This window comes from Phyllostomus discolor, chromosome 13 (genome assembly GCF_004126475.2).
Source record: "Phyllostomus discolor isolate MPI-MPIP mPhyDis1 chromosome 13, mPhyDis1.pri.v3, whole genome shotgun sequence".
Taxonomy (NCBI): domain Eukaryota; kingdom Metazoa; phylum Chordata; class Mammalia; order Chiroptera; family Phyllostomidae; genus Phyllostomus; species Phyllostomus discolor.
In genome coordinates, this window is record NC_040915.2 from 4,771,968 (window position 1) to 4,797,074 (window position 25,107).

At 41.5% G+C, this 25,107-nt stretch overlaps 1 protein-coding gene across 1 annotated transcript in view; it reads left to right on the top strand.

Moving 5' to 3' along the window:
- Positions 1-898: 898 nt before the first annotated feature.
- Positions 899-25,107, top strand: part of CHSY3 (chondroitin sulfate synthase 3) — a 242,405-nt gene continuing 218,196 nt past the window's right edge. The window contains exons 1-2 of the mRNA XM_028529066.2: positions 899-1,700; positions 3,734-4,017. Coding sequence (XP_028384867.1) covers positions 899-1,700; positions 3,734-4,017 — 1,086 coding nt within the window. The remainder of the gene's footprint in view (positions 1,701-3,733; positions 4,018-25,107) is intronic.

Below are 25,107 nucleotides of genomic sequence, written 5' to 3' on the forward strand. Positions count from 1 at the left end.
CGGAGAGGAGCGTGGGCCGACCTGGGTGGGGCAGAAACGGGAAGCGTCACGCGGGGGCTTACGGGCTGTGGGCCCGGGGAGGCGAGCCGGGGGAGGCGCGTGCGCTCGCCCGAGGTTCAGGGGCCCGAGCTCCGCCGATGAGGTCAGCGGAGCCGGCGCGCCGGGTGGAGGGCAGCGGAGCCCCCGGACGCGGGCGCCGCGGGGCTGGCGGAGGGGCGGGACGGGACGGGAAATGGGACGCGGAGTAGGAGACTGGGGGAGGGACGAGGGGGCGTCGGCTCTGGAAGCGGGAGGCGGCCCGACCCGGATCGTTTCCTTCCGGAGGGGAGGCCGGCTCCGGACCCGAGCGCGGACGGGGGCGTCCCAAGGCGGAGGACTGGGAGACTCCGCGGACGCGCTTCCCACGGCTGGCGGCAGCGGCAGCAGCGCTGGTGGCTCCTCCTCCGGGCCAGTCCGGAGCCCGGCAGCGGCCGGGGCGGGGGGTGCGGGGAGCGGGAGGCGGGGAGCGAGGGCGGGGAATCGGGAAGGAGGGCGGAGGGAGGGACCAGGCGCGCCAGTGACAGGGTGGCAGCCCGGGAGCGGACGCGTTGCTGCCGCTCCACCTCCTCCTGCGGCTCCTCTCCCGACCGCCGCCGCCGCCGCCGGGAGAAGTTTCACTCTAACCCTCGCTCGGAAGCCTCCGACTCAGAGCGGAGTGGGCACCGTGGCCAGCCACTGCTACCCACGGCGGGATCGGCACCGGGAGGGCTCCGAGCCCCAGAAGGCGTGGGCGCCTGGGTGGCGGGCGGCAGCGGGGGCTTGGGGCTCCGGGCTCAGAGGCGCAGGCGGGGCGGGACTGAGCCTGCGGACCCGCGCGGCGCCGTAGCTGCTCCGCTAGCGTCGGCGCCCGGCAGCCGCGATGGCCGTGCGCTCTCGCCGCCCGTGGGTCAGCGTGGCACTGGGGCTGGTGCTGGGCTTCACAGCCGCGTCCTGGCTCATCGCCCCCAGAGTGGCCGAGCTGAGCGAGAGGAAGAGACGCGGCTCCAGCATCTGCTCCTACTACGGCCGCTCCGCCGCTGGCCTCGGCGCGCAGCAGCCGCTTCCCCAGCCTCAGCCCCGGCCGCGGCCGGAGCAGTCACCGCCCCCTGTGCGCCCGGAGCTCCAACGGCCTCAGCTGGCTGAGCCCGTAGCTGGGGTAACCAGTTTTCGGAGCAGCCCCTGGCAGCAGCCATCTCCGCTGCAGCAGCGGCGGCGAGGACGCGAGCCCGGAGGCGGGACGGGGCTCCCCGGCAGCCCCACAGCGGAGGGCGAGCCCGAGGAGGAGGACGGGGGTGCGGCTGGCCAACAGAGAGGCGGCCGGCCGAGGAGTAGCCACAACGGCAGCGGGGACGGGGGCGCCGCCGCCCCGAGCTCCGGACCCCGAGATTTCCTGTACGTGGGGGTGATGACCGCGCAGAAGTACCTGGGCAGCCGTGCGCTGGCGGCGCAGCGGACCTGGGCGCGCTTCATCCCGGGCCGCGTGGAGTTCTTTTCCAGCCAGCAGCCCCCCAACGCTGGGCTTGGCCAGCCCCCACCACCCCTGCCTGTCATCGAGCTGCCGGGGGTGGACGACTCCTACCCTCCCCAGAAAAAGTCATTTATGATGATCAAGTACATGCACGACCACTACCTGGACAAGTATGAATGGTTCATGCGTGCCGACGACGATGTCTACATCAAAGGTGACCTCCCAGCCCCTGGTGGCCCGCCTGCCCGCCTCCTTCCTCTGCATCCAACCCGACCCCTGCCCAGCTCCGCTGTGCTTCTCTGCCAGCACGTGCTCCAGGATCCTGCGGCCCCCAGCCCGCCGTCCCCACCCCTCGGAACCCCACCACCCCTAGTCCGCTCCGCTCCTCCTCCTTTCCTGCGGTTTGGGCTCTCCTCACACCTGCCGGGTTTTATCCGCCTTCCTCACGCTTGCTTTCTTGTTTCTGCCCAGCGCTTAGCCCTGCTCTTTTTGGGGTGAGAGAGCTGAGGACAGGCACCTTGGGGTCCCATGCAAGGCTGTTCCCCCTCTGCCCTACTCCGAAAGACCCGGGTGGTGGCAGGTTCCCAAATCGGTCCAGAGGGGCGTGTCCTTGGAGGAGGAAGGGAAGGCTGTGGACGCGGGCGACAGCCTGGCTGGAGATCGCTGTTCTTGCTTTGTTTCCCAATCTTTTTCTTTAAATGGATCTAGGGCAGTTTCGGACCTCGGGAGGTTGAGGAACCATCTTCCCTGCCCCGGACCCTCCCCTGTGCGTTTCCTTCCCTCTCGCACACAGCGTCACGCACTGGGAGCGGGAGAGCATCCCTGTCGCCGGGCGCAGCTCCTTCCAGCTGTTACAGTGCAGCGCCACGCCCCCCTCCCCCCCCCACCCCGCCCCATCACACCTCAGCGAAACCCCCAGGCGATGGGCGTATGGTCAGATTTGGTGGTGGGAGGGAAGGGACAGGGTCCTTGAATTGTCCAGACCCTACGAGTTCCGAGCTGGCCGGGCCCACACCAGTAAGGGCCCTTCAGTCCATCCTGGTGGCTGCAGTGGTAAGCCGAGGCTGAAGTCCCGCAGGCCACGCGCAGCCACAGCAGGAGAAAACTTTGTCAGCTTTTTGAAGAGGCGCGGTCCTTCGCCCTGAGTGTGGGTGGCTCTGGCCAGAGATTTCTGAACTCAGCATAGAGGAGTTCCTGAGAGTGAATCTTTCCAGTCCAGCCTGTTGCAGGGATGGAGAAGGACACAAGGGAAGTAGCGGCTGTGTGCAGCGGAGGTCTCCCTGGGCGCGCCGCGTTTCCCAGCTTCTTGGGTAAACGCGGGCCGTCCCTGCTCAGTTCCTGCCTCCGCACCTGGAGCCTCATTGCTTTCCCCAGACCCAGCCAGGCAGGGGTGCCTTCCCCAGGGCTCGAGGAAAAGCAAGCATTTCTCTTAGTGCTGTGAAAGATTGTCCTTTAGAACGTGGAAATGCCATATTCTTTCCGTTTCTACTAAGAATGAAAGACGTTTTGCGTTAAGAACCCAATAATAGCTGAAACGCACTGAGGTCCGAGGGGCGGGGTGGGATCGAGAGAGTGATGCAGGTGCTGCGCTCGTCACAGACGACGGTGGAGACCCTGACTGGGAGTGTGGGAAGGCGGCCGCTCTTCCAACGCGTCATTGGCTAGAATATCAGATGCTTTGGAACTCTGTTAGCTGGTTTTAAATGTTTTTTCCTGATGAACTCACAAACTATAAGTAAACCAATTTTATTCCTGAAATTTTTACAAATGTTTTTTCTTAAAAAGTGTTTTCCCAAGTCCAAAGTTAAATTGCAAGGCATGTTAAGGACAAAACACTAAACTAAATCAATTGCCAGCAGAAAAATTATTATTGGACATTAACACTCTGCCGGTCAATGCTAAATATCAATATATAATATATCTGGGAATTTTTATCATTACTTCAAACATGCTAAGAAACCTCTTCTCCTTATCATTATTTTAACTTAAAAAAATCTGATGATTGTAAGACTTTTTAAGGTTTTTCAATGACCTTGACTACAAGGTTGATACAATCTTATTATGATTTAATTTTAAGTATAAATTAGTATTTTTTAAATAATAGAATATCCAGAGAGGTTTTTCCCCCTTTCCTATTGTTTAAGACTTGTGGGGAGTTCACACACCCTATTGGAAGTCCCGTCCCTTTGTACAGTTAAGTGATGATGGAATTAGGACCAGGAGTGATTGTTGCCTTTCTCTTTGTAGGTGACAAGTTGGAAGAGTTTCTTAGGTCACTGAATAGCAGCAAGCCCCTCTACCTGGGCCAGACTGGCCTGGGCAATGTCGAAGAGCTGGGAAAGCTGGGCCTGGAGCCTGGGGAGAACTTCTGCATGGGGGGCCCCGGCATGATCTTCAGTCGGGAGGTTCTCAGGAGGATGGTGCCGCACATTGGTGAATGCCTGGGAGAGATGTACACGACACACGAAGATGTGGAAGTGGGAAGGTGTGTTCGGCGGTTTGGTGGGACTCAGTGTGTCTGGTCTTACGAGGTAAGAGGAGCTGTGATGAAAACGTTGGCCTCTGACAGGTGCATGCCTCTTCACAGCCTGGGCAGCGACTGATTCCGCGGGTTCTCTCTTTATCTTTGAGTTTGCTTGAGAATGACAGCACAGCTGGTAGTGGACACAGGGTGATGGTGGGACACACCTTTCTTGTTAGAGCTAAGGCCTGTCTGAGGTTTTCTCATCCCTTCAACCTTAACCCGCAGCCTGGACCCGGGGGGGGGGTGCCTGTCACATCTCTGCAGGATGCTCTCCCCTGTTTTTGCTTTATTGGGGTTCATACACACGTGTATCCATGTCCTGCCTCTCACCAGAGGACTAATTCTCTGGGGCTGTAGCTTTTAGCATTTGGTACTTAGTTATTTGTTGTTGATGCTTTGGTTAGGGATGTAATGTATTTGTTTTTCCTCAAATAGTTAAAACCTGAAGTTGCTTTGAAGATTTTCATGTGGAAATGTAACATGTATTTCTTTAAAGCACAGGAAAAGTTAACTCATAATATGTCACTTATGATCGATTTATTCACAAGTTTTTAAAAGAAATGAATGAGCTAGAAAAACAGTAGTTCTGAAGATGTTAAATAACACTTGATATTTTGATTGGGTTCCTGGAGGTTGTTTATGTCTGCCCATACTCCGTTTTCTGGACAGCGACTACTATTTAAATGATCTGAGTTATGAATTGTTGTTTAATTGCAGTGACTAGTTTTATGAAATACTCTGAGGTTGTTTTCCTTCAGAAATTGGTTTTTAAGTGAAATACAATTTTTTCAAAAAATAGTTTTCCCGAAAGATAATCTTAGTAAAAATTGATTAAACACTTAAGTACTGCATTGCAGTTTTCCAGCTTGGTTTTCAAGTAGTTGGGAGTGTAATATATTTTAGCTGCCCAGTGCACACCTTCGCAAATGACAACTCATTTACTTTTCACATTTTCATGTCTCTTGATATAGAGGAAACATTTTATGAAAATATATAGGGGTGAGCAAAAGTAGGTTTACAGATCTAATACAAACAAATAGTATAATAATTAATAGGTAATACAGAATAAACTCCGTGTTTCATGTACTCACCACTGCAAACCTGCTTTTGCCTGCCCCTGCATTGCCGGTGAGGTCCTTATACCTCAAGATCACACAGTCTCATTCAATTTTCACTTAGAAGTTTAATCTCGCCTTGGTGAATTTGGCTTTTGTCTTTTCTGTTTCATGGTATGTACACTGTGGAGAAATGTTCTCATATTTATTATAGAAAGTAAAAATTATTTGAGAACTGGTTATTTGGAATATGTAGTATGCAAACTTAAAATTATTGCATACCTCATTCATTTTGATAAGAAAAATTATAATTTTTCTTTTATAAAACTGTTTTACAGCTACCTTTTAGCATACAATTTTATGGAAGCATACTATATTTTTTAAAAAGGTAATTTAGAATAAAATGAATGGAAGATTTGTATTTCGCTATTTAGTATACTGGGTTGGCCAAAAAGTTCATTTGTTTTTTCCTGTAAGATGGCTCTACAGTGCTTAGTTGTCTTTAACTTCCTTCCAAAGAATTTTGTTTGATTGTATTTTGATAGCTGTTTTATCAGTGTGTTTTAAAAAAGTTTTATCAAAATTGGTGAATTTTTGTGTCTATTTTAGTACCAAAGATGGAAGTAAATAAGTGACATTTTTGGGACATTATGCTTTATTATTTCAAGGAAGGCAAAAATACAGCTGAAACACAAAAAAGATTTGTGAAGTGTATGGAGAATGTGCTGTAACTGATCGAATGTGTCAAAAATGGTTTGCAAAATTTCATGCTGGAGATTTCTAGCTGGACAATGGTCCACAGCAGGTAGTTCAGTTGAAGTTGATTTTGATCAAATCAAAACATTAATTGAGAACAATCAATGTTGTATCACTCGGGTGATAGCTGATGTACTCAAAATATCCAAATCCATAAAGTTATTGGCATAAATGAAAAAATATGTCTTGTATATTATGGGAAAATACTAAATGGACTTTTTGGCTAATCCAATAAAACTAACTGGAAGGCAAAAAGGAAAACAAACCAAACTCAATGTAGAAAACACATCCAGTGGACTGTTTACATATAGATATTATTTTGCTGGCTTAATCCATATGGATGAGTAAAAAAAATTCACATTTAAACATAAAAATGGAAAAATTATTTTACTTGATACCTGTTGCCTTAACATCACATACAAAGTTTTAAAAAACCTTTTGTTTGTGTCCCTGTCTTCAAGTTTTCATTGATTCTGCTGTGAAGGTGAAGCCCTTATAAGTCAGCCTCCCCATTCGTGTTCCAAGAGAGTCAAGTGTGCTCCAGTGACCTGCATGCTCAAGAATTGATTTCATGTTTTATTTATGACATAGGCACTCTGTGAGAGTTGTGGAAACTTAGAGCTTTTCATAAATTGACGTAAATGAAGAGACAAACAATAGGGACTTCAGGTCTTGCTGGACGGAACTTTATGATCGCCATATTTTTATTGACTTTTCACTGTACCTTTGAATTTTAGATCAACTCTTGTCCTTTTCTGATTTCAGAATCTGTATGAAAAATCATTTCTACATATTTTAGCAATAGAAAATATTTTCTAAGGGAATACTGTTTCAGAATGTAGACTTCATGTTTTGCTGAGCAATTACATGGAATTTATTTTGTTTTGGAATTTCACTGTTTAAAGGATAAATTTATGCAATATTTACTTTAGTGGAGGCATTGGTTTAATCCTAACGCAGAGTTTCAATGTCTTCTTTAAAAGAATAGTGGAAAATTTTATTATCTAGGAATATAATAAACACTATTAATAAATGTAGTAAAGATAATATACAATTAAATCACATCTAAGCACTTTAATATTAGGGTGTGTTCCATGTTTATGAGACACAAGTAGGCTGGTTGGGCAGAGCCACACTGAGGCTTTCCAGTGTGGATTTCCGGTTGGTGGAAATGGTGTTCACCTTCTCCAGTGCTCACATTACATGGAAAAACTTACCTGCTCCCCCCTGGGCTGGCAGCCTTAGTAAGGGCGGGATTTCACATCTGCTAATAGAGTAAGGTGTGAAGTTCATCAGTAATTTTATTTCCATCTTTTCTTTAAAAGAACCATCTGTGACAGAACTTTCTTAAATTTTTGAACGTCTTTTACTATATCTCTCACGGAGTGCAGGATTTTGTTTGGCTTTTCCTCCCAGTAAAGGTTCTTGCAGAGTTAACAGCACTGTTATGGACAGATTCACATTTTTTTGAGTTTGAATAGATGAAACAGATTCATGATGAAATTGTGTCTTTTAAAAAGTGATGAACAGGCTTGCAGATCTTGTAGGAAGAGAATTGGACAATATATTAAAATATATAGATTATGTAGCTTTTCTGGAATATAAATTGTAGTTTTTATAAAACATAGGAATCTTCTAGTATTCTTGTTTACTGTTTAGTTGAGGTCTACTTTCTCTGTGTTGTATGTACAATTAAGCACAATGGAGAGAAAGGGAGAGGGGGAGAGAGAGAGAGAGGAGAATATAAACTTGAATTTGGGTTGAGTCACCACTCTACTATGTATTAACTTCATTGTCTTTTCTAAGTTACTTCTCTGAGCTTTGTTTAGTTGAACTGAAAGTAGAAATTATAACAATATTGACCTGAGATTTTGGAGATCAAGTGAAATGGTGAAATGACCCATGTGAAGCCTTTAATATAGAGTCTGGCATGTAGTAAATTATCAACAGATGTTAACTATTTTTGTTACAAGGCTGAATAGATCATGTATTATATTATACATAACATGGATTCATTGATTCAGCTATATCAAAACAGTCAGCTCACAATCTTTTTTTTCAGTTAAAGAATGAAGTTGAAGGTTTTTTAGCAAAGAAAAAGAAACCAATGTGTTTCAGGAATAGTGTGTAAAACATGAATTATAAATATTTGCTTCAGTCTTTGAACATCATATTACAGCATTAACTAACAGATCTTAAGAAGACAGTAAGGAAAATATTTAACAAGAGGTTATGTAATATATATAATGAATATCAAACAGATCACTCTATCTCCATTAACACATCCTTAGTGTATGGATTTCTAGATTAGTTGCTAAAAAGTAGCCCCTCTTCTGAGTCCCTCCAGACTTGTCAGCAGGGCTGGGGGTCCTCAGTGCCCAGTTCTGCGGTCAGCTCGCAGGGACACGTCCCTCGTGGCGGCCCTCAGCTCCTGGCCAAGTCCCTCCGGTGTCTCAGCAAAGGGTGTGCAGCTTCAGTTCTCACCGGAGGTCCGGAGGTCTGGGGATGTTGGTCTTTCCTGTCGGCCTCATGTTCTGTTTCCTTCTCCGTCAACCCCAGCGACTTTTTCTGTATTCTCTGCCTTTAATGATAAAATAAAGCAAATCTCAGACACACATGGACAGGGTTCTTGGTAGCTTGACGTGCTCATGACAGTCCACCCTGCTGTTCCCAGAGCTCACGGGTGTGCATGCACCCAGATCACACGTGAGGCTCGGGAGTGGCCGGATCTCCTCTCGGTAGAGAGGCCTTTGGCTGCCGGTGAGCCTCACACAGGCCGGCTGGGTGTCTTTGGGCCTGAGACCTCCACACGGTCGGAACTGAGAGTCTCCCTCCTACGCCTGCAGGTGCAAACAGCTAGTGTGCCAGGGTGGGGCAGGTGTTCATAATCAGCAGACTTAATGGGCTGCTGTTAAATGCACTTATATTTTAAATTGTGTCAGTAGAATGACTAAATGTTCGTGAGAAGTATTCTCTTCACTCTGCGAGGGTTAAAATCTATCGGTCTCTGCTGGTGGCCACGTTCACATCTGTGGTCAAGCTCCGTCGTGGCTACTGTTTTCCTAGTTGTCTGCGCTGCGGACCCACAGCCTGGGAGGCTGCATGTAGCTCAGAAACGCGGTCTGGCAGGCCCGGGGGTGTTTGAAGGGTTTTTGTTTGTGTTTTTTGATGACTTTAGCAGTCTTCAGTCCCCTTCATGTCCTATTGTTGTTCGTGAGGCTCTCCTTGCATGTTTTATGTTAACGTTTATTGTGACTCTTTGCACATTTAATTCCCTTGGATGTTTATTTTAAGTGGTTCAGGTAGCCCTAAACATCTTGATGTTTTGAACTAGATAATCCACATGTTGCAAATTTCTTTAAAATATTCTCTAGAAAATGAAGTGATTTTCCCAGTGAGAATGATGCAATGTGCATTTTAAATAATTTACAGAAGAAGTAATTTTTTAAAACTTGGCTGTGAGAATCATATGTCATATTACATAGTTATGTGTTTTTACTATGTAACCAGAAATGTACATAATATACCAGTAGTTCTGTTTTGACTAAATAACTAGAAATACATATGTAATATACTTACATGCTTTTAGTAAATAACTAGCAACTCCCCACTGTTAAAAAATTGTTTATGTGATTCATTTTCAGCCTGTGTCTTAGCAGAATGGGAAGTTCTGGGTTTTTTTTTTCATTTTTTTAGTAGGATCACTTATATTCAAGCATTAAAGTAATTTTAACTCTAATGATTCTTTTCCCTATTAGGGAGTTTTGCATTTCATCTATCTAAGAGAGATTTTCAGAATAGTTTGAATTTATTTTTTTATTGTTTGCAGTTAAATGGAGCCACAGAATATGTATCTTTATTTCATCTACTTAAATGTTTCATAGAAAACTTAGCTCCATGTTGATAAAAAATATTTATTTGTGAGTTGAAGAAACTCATTTCTTATGACTAAACAGATTTTTATTAGATTCCTGAAAGAGTTAAATTCAAAATGTCTTATGTCTAATCTTGGCCCCCTAAAGGCTATAACCACCCTAGAAAATTCCATCATTTCACAAAAGGGTATGTTCTGGAAGTGTTTCCCTGGGCTTGTAATACCAGAGAATTACATCATAAAAATTCGAGTACGTGTAAGTTCTTCATAACATAACCATCAAGGTTAAAATATATGTGCCATTCTTACAGGGCTAGTACATATCATTTTAGCTCCTTCCTCACACTTATGGGCTCCCCTCTTCTGCAATGCTAATTTTACTGTGTTATGAACATGGTTTATGCAGAAGGAGTATATTCATATCTATGGGAATGTATCACTCTGGAATTTTTATTTAAAATTCAGCCTTTCAAAACTCTTCCCTTGGTTCTGATTCAGTGTATTTAGTTTTTAACTTGACTAAAGGCAGTGAGCTTCTCACACCTCCTCCCCCCATTCTACTTGTCAGATGAAATCATCCTGCTCGGTTTTAGGAAATTTCTTTTCCACCACACTGTTTCTTTGACTGTACAAAATAAGGCTGCATTCTGAGTTGAAGGAGAAACATGGCATGGTTTTCCCTACTTTGTAGCCTCAGCTGGTTCGTTTCCACTGTCCACTGATGCCCTGTGCCCTGGATGGTGACCGTGTGAGCTTTCCAAGAAGACGGTTTCCAGCAGTTGTGAAAAATGCTATGTCTGCATGGTGCTTTTATGCAATATGGAATAAGCTCCAAGATAACATAAATATTCATACTAGTTTATAAACTTTGGATACTCTCCATCTTTGAGCATAAGGATTCTAATTTTTTGAAAAGATTCCAAGTCAATTTTCTACTTCCACTTTCTTTGTCTTGGTCTCCAAATGGCTGTTTTGAGAAACATTTATTTCAATCTCTTTTTCTACCTACTGAATTCGTGCTTAACTTCCAAAGGAATCTATCATATAAACATACTACATTTCACTTTGATTATAGCATGCACTTTTGCACAAAGTTATAACTTTTAATAAGGTATTTGAGCTAAACATAAATTTAATTGAAATTAAAAAAATCAGTGTCCTGAGTCATTATTTGACATCAATGAACCGTAGGACAACCTGAGTAAACTGAATTACTGAGGAGCTGCAGTTTCTCAGAATTCTGATGTTCTCTCATTTACTGTTGCATTAAACAATTCTCTGGTTAACCGCACATAACTCAGTTTGAGTCATTACGTAACATTTAATGTGACCCTTTTTGTGCAATGATGTTGGACCTTTATGGTACAATAAATATGCTACAAGTTTCTGAATTAACTGAATCAAAATAATATGTGAGAACAATTCAGCAAGCCCTGTTTGGAAGTAATTAATGAAATGGGTGTCTTAATTTTTTCAGATTGCAAAATCTTTACTCACCATTTATAATTTTGAAAGTTATGTTCTTTATGTTCCTGAGGAGCAGAGTCAGGCCCCAAAGAATGCCTTCCAACGTGGCCTCAAGTTAGCAAAGTGGTTTACCTAGCTACTGAGCCGATATTAGAAATATGTTTTCGTAACTTAATAATTTTATAAACATCTTATAAATTGTACATAATTGCATGTTTGTTAAATTTATTCTATACATATTTAATCATAAGGTAAAGTATGCATGTATTAATATATTAAAATATCAACATTTTTTAAAAAGATTATTTATTTATTTATTTTTAGAGAGAGGGGAAGGAAGGGAGAAAGAGAGGGAGAGAAACATCAATGTGTGTCTTGAGCACCGCCCCCACTGGGGACCTGGCCCTCAACCCAGACATGTGCCCTGAATGGGAATCAAACTGGTGACCCTTTAGTTCAGAGGCCGGCACCCAATCTACTGAGCCACACCAGCCAGGGCTGAAAGATCAACATTTGATAAAGAAGAAGACATTTTAATAATCCAATGTCCTGTTGTTGTATAGAAATGAATTTTCTATGAAATAAGGACATTTAATATACATGATAAACATGAAACATGAAAAAATAGTGTTAAAAGTGTTGAAAACAGTGTGCCATAGAGTTCAGCCATCTTACATCTTATGTGGCCAGATGATTTCACGTGCTCAAATCTGTTTACTTAGCACTTTCTCTGAGCAGTGGAGGTGCAGGGGTCTTGCTTGTCCTCAAGAGCCTCATGGGAGGAGGGTCTGGCTTCTAACCAGTCTATGCTTTCATGACGGATAGAGAACTGGGTTTCTTGTCTTCACCATCTTTAATTCTTTTTCATTCTAAGTCATGAAATCTCCAGATAAATCCAACAGTGCGTGATACCTGTCTCAGAACTAGAATCAAATGATTCTTACTTCAGTTTTCTTAAATGGGCATTTTCCACTTTGATTTACTGTCTTCTGAAGAGGAGAGCGAGAAAGCCATGTTGAGAGATGTAAGCACATGTTTATAATATTTGAGGCTGCTGCATAGCACAGAGCACTGGGATTTTGTTTTTTAATGAAGCCTGGAGTTGGAGCACCTGGCTTCACATCCCAGCTCTGCCGTTCGCTCACTGTGTGGCCTTAGGTCCTTCTTCTCTGAGCCCTCGTTTCCTCATCTGTCGAGTGGATGTGGGGACAGCACTTGCGTCAGAGAACTCTTGTGACAATCGGGTGAGCCGAGGTCCACAGCAGCCCCGGGGAAGATATCTGGCCATGAGGAGCACTCTGCCCCTGTAGCTGTTTTTGCCGACGCAGAACAGCATACAGCAATGCCAACCGTCCAGAGCCACGGTGAGGAATAAGGAGGTCATTGTGTTAGAAGCTCTTAGAATAATGCTTGATGCACGATAATTCTGATGTAACTTCAGTGATACTAATATTTCCCAGTTAACAGTGTTCCTATTCCTCTTCCTTCCTTCATGGGAAAGAAATGACATTGATTGGAAAGAGTTTATATCGCAGGTGCTTTTTGAAGGGCAGGCAGTGGGGGAAACTGCTGATTGAGAGGTTCTTGGCCCTGGCCGTACCACAGAGGCCCCTGGGGCACTTGGAGAAGTCCTGTGGCTGAAACCCGCCTCTGACCCAGAAAATCGGAATGTCTCAGAGGGGAGGCCTGTAGCCTGGTGGCGTCTGAAGCCTCACACATCAGTGATTCTAATGGGGCTGTAGGGCTTAGACCACTGTGTGCATCCTTGTCTTAATTTTCTGTTTGCCAACATCCAATTCGCTTTCAACCATTTGTAATAAATTACTTTTTGTTTTATTTTCCTTTTGGTAAAATCATAGTAATCAACACTTTCGCATTTCTTTGTACATCTGTCCCAAAGAGCTGGTCACTGGATTGAAGGGAATATAAGGCCATTGTTCACAGCCGCAGGATGTTTTCTCATGGCCTGGTTTTCATTTTTGTGTAGTACTCCTTTCTATTTAAGAAAAAATCAAAATGGACTTTAAAACATTCTTAGGAGAAATATATTGTGTATTCATGCAAAGCTTAAGGTTTTATAGCTGTTTTTATGTTACACTGGGGTAATGTGTAGTAATAGAGTTCTTAAAGTGCAGGCATACCTTGGTTTATTGTTTGCTTTATTGTGCCTCACTGATGTGTGTGTGTGTGTGTGTGTGTGTGTTTCCAAATCAAAAGCAAGACCCTCCACCAGCAGAAAGATTACAACTCTCCTTGCTGTGATACTCTATTTATTGTGGTGACCGAAACTGCAGTATCTCCATGATATACCTGTATAGGTGTGTTCATTGACTGGGTGCTTTAACATTGCCTTACCGAGTTGGAACTCGAAAGGAAAAAATGAGTGTTGCACCATCAAAAAAATTTGTTTGATGGTTGCAGAAACCATAACTCATTTAATAGCTGGGTAATTGATTTCAACCAGTCATTGTCAACAAGAACTTTCATGCCCACCACTATAGCCAACTGTTATAATCGAGGGAAGTGCAGGGTACACAGGAGTGTAAGGGAAGAAGTCCCTGAGGAGGACAGGCAAGTGCAATGCTTTCTGCAAACTAGAAGTAATGCATAGGGCACATCTCCATGTGAGTGGGGACACATGGGGGGACAAAGATGGGAGAATAGCAGAGTAGCAAGTTGTGTGTTTGGTTCAAGTGTATCTGGAGGCAGGAGAAATAAGGCTCAAAGGCTGCTGGTAAAATTTGATTATGAAAGGCCTTGTATATCATCTGCAGAGGTTTAGAGTGTACCGTGTAGATCAGTGATTCTTAGAATTCCCGGGGGTGATGTAATTGGCTTAGATACAGTTATGATGGGACCCATGAAGAATATGTTAAAAATGTCTCTGGGGGATTCTAACAAATAGTGAAAAGCAGTTTCATAGGTAATGGGGAGCTTTGAAGTGCTCATCATGGGCGAGCACCGTGGTTGGATTCCTGCGTGGTGTCTGTGGCAGGGTTGGAGGCTCTCCTGCCCGGGGATAGGATGCAACACAGTTAGGGGCTATTTCCCCAGGCCAAATGAGAGACCATCCTGAAAGTCAAAGTAGAAGGAAGGAGGTGAAATTGAGAGCTATCAAGAAGAGAGAATTGACAGAGGTAGGTGATTCATTAGCTCAAAAGGTGGAATGGGGAAAGTGTGAGTTTGACTCCTAGGCTCCGGCCTCAGATGGTACGTCCAGGGACAGGGAATAAAGGGAGAAGGCTAGGTTTGGGAGAATTGGTGTGTTTGAGGCTTGGGCGGAGGAGAAAGGAGGTCTACTTTGGATATACTGAGTCTCATTCATTATTCATTTATTCAACAAACATTTATGGAGCATCAAGGCAAAAGTCCCTGCTTTATTTTCAAGAGTGCAGACAATTTTCTGTTGTCTTATTTAAAGATGAAAGAGAAGCAGGGGAGAAGCTAAGGAGTGCCTGATGATGTGCAGTTTGAAATGGGGTGTTGGGTGGGCCTTACTGAGAAGATGGCACTGAGTCACGTAGATATATGAGGGGGAAGCTTTCTGGCCTAAAAACAGGAGGTGAACAAGTCCCTAGAGAAACGTCCTTGGCAAGTCAAGAGCTCACCGAAAGCAAGGGAAACGAGGGTTGAGTAAGAGGCCCGGAGCGCAGTAAAATGAGAGCTCACAGAGGAAAAGGGGTGAGAGATGGAGGCAGGTACCCTGGACAGCTTTGTAGCCCTTTGAACTCTAAGTTTTAGTGGGAATGTGAGCCCCACATAGCTTGAACAGCTTTTCCCTAATGAGGCAGGCAGGGGCATCACTCCATGGTGAATATTATCAGGCTACGTAAATGCATTTAAAAAAAGCATTTTGAAGCAGTGATTGTTTAAAGTGAGAAAAGAGAAGTCATAGTGCAGTCATAGAATGAAAAAGTTCAGCTTATTTAAAATTTAATATAAGATTAATAATTTATTTAAAATTATTTAAAATTTAAATTATAGTTAGTGACTTAAACCGGTAACATTATAAAACGGTTCAAAACCTAACAGCATAAAAATCCATACAGTGAGAAATTTCCCAAATTCTGTCCTCCCTCTGCCTGGAGTGGCCCTCTCCCTACCAGCTCTCAGTCCCTTTTCCAGTTTCTCTGCACGTCAGACAACTAGGTACGCACTGTGTTCTCCCACCCCAAATTTGTTTGCCAGGAGAAGTAGCCAACTATATACGTTGTTCTGATTGCTGGCTTTTCCAGTAAAGATTCTTTCTTGGAGTTATTCTCATATTAGTACCTCACTCTCATGAAATCTCATGTTCCAAAAACAAGGTCTTTGTTCTTTTTTCCTATAATGCTGCCTGTTGCAACAGTAAGAGGAACCGTTACTGTGAGAAGTCCCATGTGAGAGCAAAAGGAAAACAAGCAGCAGGGCGGCAGCAAATTGATATGCAAATTCTTGCCCTTTATAGCCTGCTAACGTTTTTTTCAAAGCAGTAACAGATTCCCCGAGTAATTAGCTTTAAAAATATGTCTAGTTCATTTATTCTACAAACTTTTACTGAGTACTTCTTGGGTTTCGGATATTTGATGGGGCTGGGACAGGTAATTTCTCTGCCCTTGTGGAATTTGTTGTCTCATAGATGGAGACAGATGATAAACAAGTAAACAAACAGATGATCACGAACTCTGATACTCAGTGAACAGGAGGTTGCTGGAAAGACTCAATGTGGAGTCCACTTTAGGCAGATTTACCAGGGAAGGCTTTGGAAAGAGGTGACAGTTGAGCTCAGAGGCAAAGCATTATAATGAACTTGGAAAGAATTGGCTATCTAGGCTAAGGAAGCAATAGTGCAAAGGCCCCGAGGTGTGCGTGGAACCGGCACACCTCAGGAAATACAGGGGGAAGTGGTGTGAGAATGAGGTTTCAGACAGGTGAGAGCCAGAAGGCAAGAGAATGAGAAGGCCTAAAAAATTTTAAAGAGCTGAATGGTGTGACTGGCTTCTAACTTCATGTTCCTTTTTTCCTGAAAAATAATTCGTATTTGTGTGAACATGTAAAATTATGTTCTAATTTTTTTAGATCCATATGCTGTGATTTGAAAGGTATCTTGATGCAAATTGTGATATTAAGAACATATTTGAATACTATTTATGTTAAATACACATTTAGTATGTTATTACATAATTATTATAAATAGTATATATTAATTGTGTATGTGCTATTTAATATGTGTGTATATACATAAAACATTAAAATATATGAGTTTGTGAGAATAGATTTAATAGGGAGTCACAAAAGTACTTTGTTACCAAAGGAACAGTAAGTAGATAATGGACATAAAGCATTATAAGTGTCATTATAAACTTGGGCTTCCATTTATTATATGTGATTTACCAGAACTTGTATGTAATATATTATGTCATTGTATAATTTTTTGCAATAGGATAGCAAAGCAAATTTTAGGTCATTCAAGCATATAGCATGGAACTTCATCACTCAGTATTACCTGGCAATAAACCAAAGTTCTTTTGATTCCCCTTGACATTTTGGTTGATAATTTTAGATAAATAATGTATTGCATATTTATATGACATTGTTTGTTACACCTAGAAGTCATTCTTATAATGTAGAAACACTTTATAAAGTTTCTATCTGAAAAAGCTTTAGTTTGGTGTTCCAAATCTCTGAAGGTACATATCATACTGTGTGAAACTGGAGTTTTGGAATTAGGAACATATAACTCTGTTTTCTGTCTTAATTAATTGAATTGTAAATGCTTTAGCTACAAATAGACTTAGAGCAGGATAATCTTAGATTAATTACGTAGCATGTAAGTCCATCACCCTTGATTTCCTATCTAATTGCTTACATATCGATTCATGTCTTTCTCCTATATGCTTAAAAATCTGCATTTCTCATATTTAAACTTTATCTTGCCTTGTTTCCCTTTTTTATTAAATAACCATAAAATTATGAAATTGTGGCCATTAAATTACAGCAAGAATATCTTCTGACTTTGGAATGTCTGTGGAAGGACTCACTATAATCAAATAATCTTCGTTAATCAGTATTTGCTCTTCTGACAATATATTTTATAGTAGTGTTTGTAAATACTTATTTTCATTGATTATATGCACATAACTGATGATTGCTCTTATTATTACATATATTTCTTATAATATTTATACATTCAATCCAGTGAATTCTGCCTAGATATTGCCTAACATTTAATTGATTCAAAACATAATTTCAAACCATTAAAATTGATTTGTTTTTTCTTTGATCATATATAACAGCATACCATAAAGTAGTTTTTGAAACCTAAGCAATATAATGAATTGTAGTACATTAATTGGAATGCATAATTATGGTTATAATATAATTATGACACTTTTGGAATAAGACAAAAACTTGAAGCAGACTCTGTAAGTATAGGCCTTTTTATGAGGCCCTATACTTTAAATAAAATTTTAAAGTATAAAATTTAAATACATTTTAATTTTCTGTTCTTTATTCTCCTATTTTTTTTGGTTTGTTTTCTAAAGCTGGTAAGTGTTCAAATGCTGTTATCAGTTTTTATTCTGCCTCAGTCCTTTTGAAAAATGATTCAGCCACATTGGTCTCACATTCTGGGCACATGAATTTTGATCACACTTTTCTTATAAAACTAAATTGTCAGATTAATAGAGAAAATTCACTTTAATTTTGACACTTTTTAAATTTTATCAGCTACAGTTTACATTGAATACCGTTTTGTGTCAGGTGTACAGCATGGTGGTTGGACAATCATAAACTTGACAAAGTGTGTCCCCCGGTATTTCCAGTGCCCACCTGGCACCATGCATAGTTACTACCATAACACTGACTGTATTCTCTAGGCTGTAGCTTACATCCCCACAGCTGTTTTGTAACTGCCCATTTGTACTTCTTAATCCCTCACCTTTTTCCACCCAGCCCTCAACCCTCCTCCCCTATGGCAATTATGAGTTTGTTCTCTGTATCTATGAGTCTTTTTCAACTTTGTTCATTTATTCTGTTCTTTCTTTTAACAAAGGGTCACATGAAGTAGGTTTTACGTTCAGAGATGCAAAGACTGTCCTAGCCAACACCCTCAAACTATCCAAGGCTTGTAAAACATAAATTGCACTTGAATTAGACCAAAGTTCTATTTTATCAAATATATTATTTGAAGAATTGCTGAAACAGTTGTTAATGAGTGAAATTGGTTTACCAAATTTGGCAGATAGTTGTAAAATGTGTCTGGAGATAATGAGAAAAAGGTTTGCTTTATTGCTTTTCAGGTGTTATTGTATAGTTATTATCATTTTTGTATATAAATATATAGGTAATGATACTGACAATTCCTGATTATGTAAAATGTGCTTTTATTTTTTTTAAAAAACCCAGTTTTATTTTATTCTTTGTTCAAAAGAAGACTTGTGATTGAAAACATTATGTGAAAAAAATACTTTTAGGAATTTGAGTGGCAAATATTATTGTGGTTTTCCATTTCTTCATGCGGTTGTTCAATTCCAGTTTATACACATGAGTTTATGGGACTTCACGTTTTCCCACTAGCCTGCACGATCCTCAGGTGAGTTGAATCAAGAAAGATGTTAGTGGCATATGCTTCTAATGGCCAATTTATGTATCTTTTATCAGTCACAGATTTTGGAATATTCAAAAATGGTGAAAATACTTTTTTATTACATATCTACCATTTATTTTTCTATAGTGTAGAATTAATGCAGTTTGGCCAAACTAATCTACGTCTGGGTCTAACAGAGTTTCTTTTATTTTAAAAATTGGCAGATAATGCTGCCATCATTTGGTATCACTGTTTTGATTGGATTTGTTTCATTGGAATGCTGTTCTAGTATCAATGTAGACTTAGATGAGTCTCTGCGTCATTTGAACAGTTAAGATACGTAGTCCCCGAGGACGCTGGAAGCTAGAGCAAGGACTTCCTGCCATATCGAAAGCAATGCAGACAACCTGACCAAGTGCTGATCTGTAGTTTGGTGTGGTTCTGTTAATTTACACTCTAGCTCATTAAGAAAAAATACTACGCTAGTATACATCTGAAATGTCTAGTATTTCATAATGCTAAGGTGAACAATAATCTAAACTTCTACCCTTCTTCCTGATTATATAATATAATAATGACCACCATATTGATTTATATTATATATAGCTGTAAACATAAAGTTGATTATTTGTTATGTACCAAGTATTGAACTAGGCTGTAAGGGGGAGTTAAGTGAGAAATTCCCTTTCTTTATGCTGCACATGGGCATCAGGCTCAGAAGAGTCAGTAACTTGCTCAATGTCACACAGCTAGAAAGCTGTTAACATCTTGCTTTGAACTCTGGTTTATTTGATTCCAGAGACCATATTCTTGTCGAAATGTATATTGACATTCTGCCTAAGGATTCAAAGTATGACATTTCATTTTTATTTTAAAACTACAATGTTGGGTTGGAATAGAAAAGATCAAGTATATTCAATATGAGGAAATTGGAAAGAGAAGAGGTAGGTGACTAAGGGCAGACAGTAAAGACCCCAGACAGAGAGCCGCTGCCATCCATTGTAGCGCTCTTTTCACAGGATGTGGTTTTACCTGTTAGAGAATCTCTTCATCTTTCTGGAAGAGGTCTGTGAGGAGGCAATGAAAGGGACCAAAATTATTATAGTTCTTCCAGTCCTAGCCTATAGGTTTATAGAAAAAATGTGTAACAATATAGCTTTCATTTTCAATAGAAACAGAAAATTGTTTATTTTACTCTACCTCAGGGCAAGAATACAAATGTAGGTTGTCAGTTTTATCTGAATTATTTTTCTTTCAGTTGTACTATTTAGGAACAAAGTACATATAGGCATATGCACCACACTAGAATTTCACTGATTGGGATATACCCTGAGAACTCATCATGATAGGATGAAGATTTTTCATTTACTGCTCAGTAATAATATACACTTAGAGATTTTACAGGAATAGTTAAATATATATATTTATTTATGTATATATATACACATATATGTGTGTATGTGTGTGTGTGTGTGTATATATACACACACACACATAGATTTAAAAGAGCCAAAGCTTTGTCGAAACTCTTATTGTTTCAGAGAGTTTTAATGTAAGTGTTTTATAATGATTTGTTTCCAGGGGTGACTTTTACATGGACTTACACTGTAAATAAAGTCTTGTGAAAATTCCTGAGGATATTACCATCTTCGTTGGCGTTGTTGTAGTAATGTGGTTCAGGTTGAGTGCCAGCCATAAGCTTTGCTATAGATAGAACATGAGGACAAAGATGCTGTCTTGGTAACAGATATACAAAGGTACAGCGATTTCTGAAATCAAATGTAAAGTCATACAGCAGAAATAGCAGAACATTAGACCATGTCTTCCCGAGTGTATGTAAAGCACATATGAAGTATAAGTTTCCGTGCATAGTTCTAAGCACAGCCTCCTCTCTTGAATTTTTGAGAGTGGACCTGGGAGAGTGGCTACAGGAGCAGCTTAATAACATGGAAGCGGGTTGGCATTGATGGACGGTATGCAGGCAAGCACTGTAGGAACCACAGGTGTTTAAAAGGAGCTGTCCCTGGGGTAGCTGTGAAGTTTGGGAAGGAAGGCTCCATGGAGAAGTTGATCTCAACTTTGAAGAGTGGGTAGGTCAGTTCTCCAAGCATGGGCCGTGGATGGTGACCCGAAGGCATGGTGGTCAGACTGCCTTCCCTCAGACCAGAGCTGCAGAAGAGGGCATCACAGCACCAAAAGAGGGAGCTAGAGAGTCTACCCGCACAGGGCCGACTGTGTTGGCCACTGCTGCAGAGCCAAAGTGTTGGCAAAACCAATGCAAAGACTACAGATGGAGGATGACAGATGAACCCTGAAAAATATGAATGGGAACCCTCTTTGACCTCGGGACCGAGGATGTCCTCTAGCCTTATGGTTAAAGTAAGTTCTTGGAATTCAGAAACCCTCTGGCCACTTGGTTAATTTCATCTCTTTGCAAAAAGCTTTATTCAAATTTTTGTCAAGGTGTTGCAATCTTTCTAATCCAGTTCACTTTTTTCCCTTTAGTTCGTCAAGCCAGGTGGCTTTTTTTTCTTTTTCTTTTTTCTCCCTTTTTATTGTATTTTTTTCTATTATTATTTATTCCCCCATACCCTCTTCTACCCCCACCCCCCGCCCCCAGTCACCACACTATTGTCTGGGTCCATGAGTTCTTTTTCTTTTTTGCTCTATCACACCACCCCCAACCCCCCTCCCACCAAAGCTGTCAGCCTGCTCTCTCTCTCTATAAGTCTGTGTATATTTTGCTTGTTAGTTCACTTTGTTCATTAGATTCCACATATGAATGAAATCATATGGTATTTGTCTTTCTCTGCCTGGCTTATTTCACTTAGCATAATGCTCTCCAGGCCCATCCATGCTGTCACAAAGAGTAAAACTTTCTTCTTTTTTACAGCTAAGTAGTATTCCATTGTGTAAATGTACCATAGCTGTTTTATCCACTCATCTACTGATGGGCACTTGGGCTACTTCCAAAGCTTGGCTATTGTAAATAATGCTGCAATGAACATAAGACTGCATACATTCTGTCGAATTAGTGTTTTGGCTTTCTTTGGATAAATTCCCAGAAGTGGAATCACTGGGTCATTAGGCATTTTTAATTTTTTAAGGTAATTCCAAACCACTTTCCACAGTGGCTGCACCAGTCTGCATTCTCACCAACAGTGCAGAAGGGTTCCCCTTTCTCCACATCCTCATCAGCACTTGTTATTGTTGATATATTGATGACAGCCATTCTGACAGGTGTGAGGTGATATCTCATTTTGATTTTAATTTGTATCTCTCTGGTGATTACTGACACTGAGCATCTTTTCAAATGTCTATTGGCCATCAGCATGACCTCTTTGGAGAAGTGTGTATTTGGGTCCTTTGCCCACTTTTTAATTGGATTGTTTGTTTTTTGATGTTGAGTTTTATAAGTTATTTGTAACCTTTGGACAGTAACCCTGCTCAGATGTATCGGTGAATGTGCTCTCCCATTCCGTGGGTTGTCTTTCCATTGTGTCGATGGTTCCTTTGCTGTCTGAACAGTCTGGCTCACTTTAAACTGCCTTTGTCTCAGCCTCCATGATCTTTTTACAACCCACCTATAGCAACGTTTGTGGGCTCGTTATCATGCTCACTAAGAAAAGGTGTTTCTTCATTTTGAATAATCCACTGAAAACAGTTCCTATTTAGTGAAGCTTTGTAAGTAATTTAAAATATACATATTTGTGAAAAATATACCTAGCCTAAAAGTGGGGCAATATTCTTATTTATTAATGTGGTCCTACCACCGCTTGCACCTGTGGAGAACCTGGCTCTGCTTGGTGGGCCTCAGCGGATGGGCGGAGCTATTGTCTTCCTGCATTGCTGTAAATGGAGGCCTTTGAAAAGAAGACTCATTATTTGCTGTCTCAAATTTTAATTAAGACAATTATTTAGTGCTTCATAAGTTATACCTGGGCTTCTAATATTTTTATTTTTAAAAATTATTTTTTTACCAATCTTCTATAAGGAAACCACTATGTACCAGCTTACGGCAATAGATATCAGGGTAGATGCGTATAAAGACATCTTATAAGTTACTATGTCAGATAAGAATGCATTTGACTAAAGAAAACAGAAAACTTGGCTATCATAGCTTTTGTCTGTCAGTCTTCCAGACGCGTGGGTGAGAAGGCCAGGACTAAGTGGATGCGGGATGACATCATCCTGGTCCCAGGCTTTCGCTGTCCTCTGATCCTGCATTTGCTGAGAGCGTCAGCTTCTGTGCTCATGCTCCAGACTTTAGGGCACTTTCACATCTCTAATCCTAGCTCCAGGTTGGGAGGGGAGAGACTTTCTGCTGGTGTTGGATTAGTCCTACTTTCATGATGCTGGTTCTCCCCATGGGCTTCTGCCTACATCTCCCTGGTTGGAATTGCGTCATCCGACCATCTGTGGCTGCAGGAGAGGGGGTACATTGAGCACTTCTAGCATTCATAGCAGAAGAAAGCAAAGGAGCAGGGGCTTGGGAACAGGTGTGAACATAGCCAACCTATGGTACTGGGTTTTTTAGAGAAACAGATCTACCAGATGCACGTTTATCTATCTGTCTATCTAGCTATCTATAGAGAGAGGTTTAAAGGAATTGGTTTACACAATTTGGGGACTAGAAAGTCTAAAATCTTCAGGGAAGGATGGCAGTCTGGAAATTCTGGCAGGAATTGATATTGCAGCTCAAATCTAAGAGCAGTCTGGAGGCAGAATTCCTTTCTTCTTAGCTTTTTGGGGGACCTCATTCTTTTCTTTCAAAGCCTTCACCTGATTGGACAAGGCCCACCCACACTGGGAAGTATAATTGCTTTGTTCAAAACTTACTGATATAAATGTTAATCACATCTAAAAAAATAAACATATAACAACAATTATTCTGCTGTTTCACCAAATAGCTGGCGTCATAATCTAGCCAAGTTGACACATGCAATTAATCATCATACCTACATTATGTAGTAAGGTTCGATTGTAACCAATGGTTTAGAGCTTTGGCCTACTTAAGGCCAGTATCAGCTTTAGTGTGTTCACATATTTCTGATTAATGTTTAGTTTGTGTGTATTAAGTGCAATAAGTTTTCTATGTATCCCAGAAAATTTTCATGATAATTCTGAAATAGAGTTAAATAAAATGCTAACAAGCACTTAAACAAGGGAAAAGCTTAAAAGAAAGGTATATCAAGATTTCTTAGGCTCTTCTTTAGTTCTAATGTGGTAAATGACTGAAAGCCTTTTAACTAGTAAGATTGCTTTTGCCTGTGTGGACCAGAGAATGCTAGGAGGGACAGTGGAATTTGGCCTGGGAATAAGGAGGCTTTTATACTATCTCTAACATCAGCTAGCTCATCGCCTTGTCTTTCTGAACCACCTCTAAAAGAGGACTGGTTGTAGATTTCCTGCCTTTCCTACTGGATTGTGACAGTTACATGAGATAATGGATCTAACAAATGCTTTATCAGCCATAGATGATAAAAATATGTAAAGAGACACTGGAATATAAAGATAAATATCTTATTATAACCTCCTGTTTGATGGGAGGGTGGCATGGCTGCTGAGCTGTCAAATGGAAGTTGGAGCCGCATGCAGACTCAGAAACGATCTGGTCCAAATGCCGACAGGGGAAGCTTTAGCCTAGAGAGCCTCCCAGGAACATGGTGTCGTGAGTGTGAATCTGAGGAGGGCAGGCCAAGGGCCATTTCTGGGCAGATGAGGGATGTGCTGAAATTCACATCAGGCTGTCAGGCAGGGTCAGCGTGGCAGCTGTTTCAGTCTGCAGTCTGTGCTTGTTCTGCTGTCCTTTGGAAATACACAACAGTCATTCAGCTAATACTGGCAAAAATATAATACAAGGACTATTTTATTTTAAAAACAAACTTCTAGAGCTAAGTATTAAATTTTTTAAAATTAAATAAATCAGGGAGTAGCAGAAGAGCTTGCCTAATGTTGTATTTATAAGAACAACCTTTAAATAGTTTCAAGTGATGTGAGTTAATTTTACTTGTAGGTAGAATAATTAGGCACAACTAAAAGTCGTTGACAATTTCTTAATTCAGTGAGGCATCATTTCAAGCATATCAAAATCAGCTAAACTTCCAAAAATAGTTGACTATAAATGTACCCACTGAATGGGATTTATATAACCCTAACTACATTTAATATTAATCTGACTTCTTTCATTTAATTCTAAATGTCTTGAGGAAAATGATTTTAATGTTTATATATGATATCAACTTCTCATTTATAAAATTTATAAGATATACCTAGCAGTTTTAAAAAATATTGATTTTGAAACTCATTAGCACTAGCTGTTGACACTTGTTCTTGATGTCCAATGTGGAGTGGACACTTACAATGTCTAACTTGTTT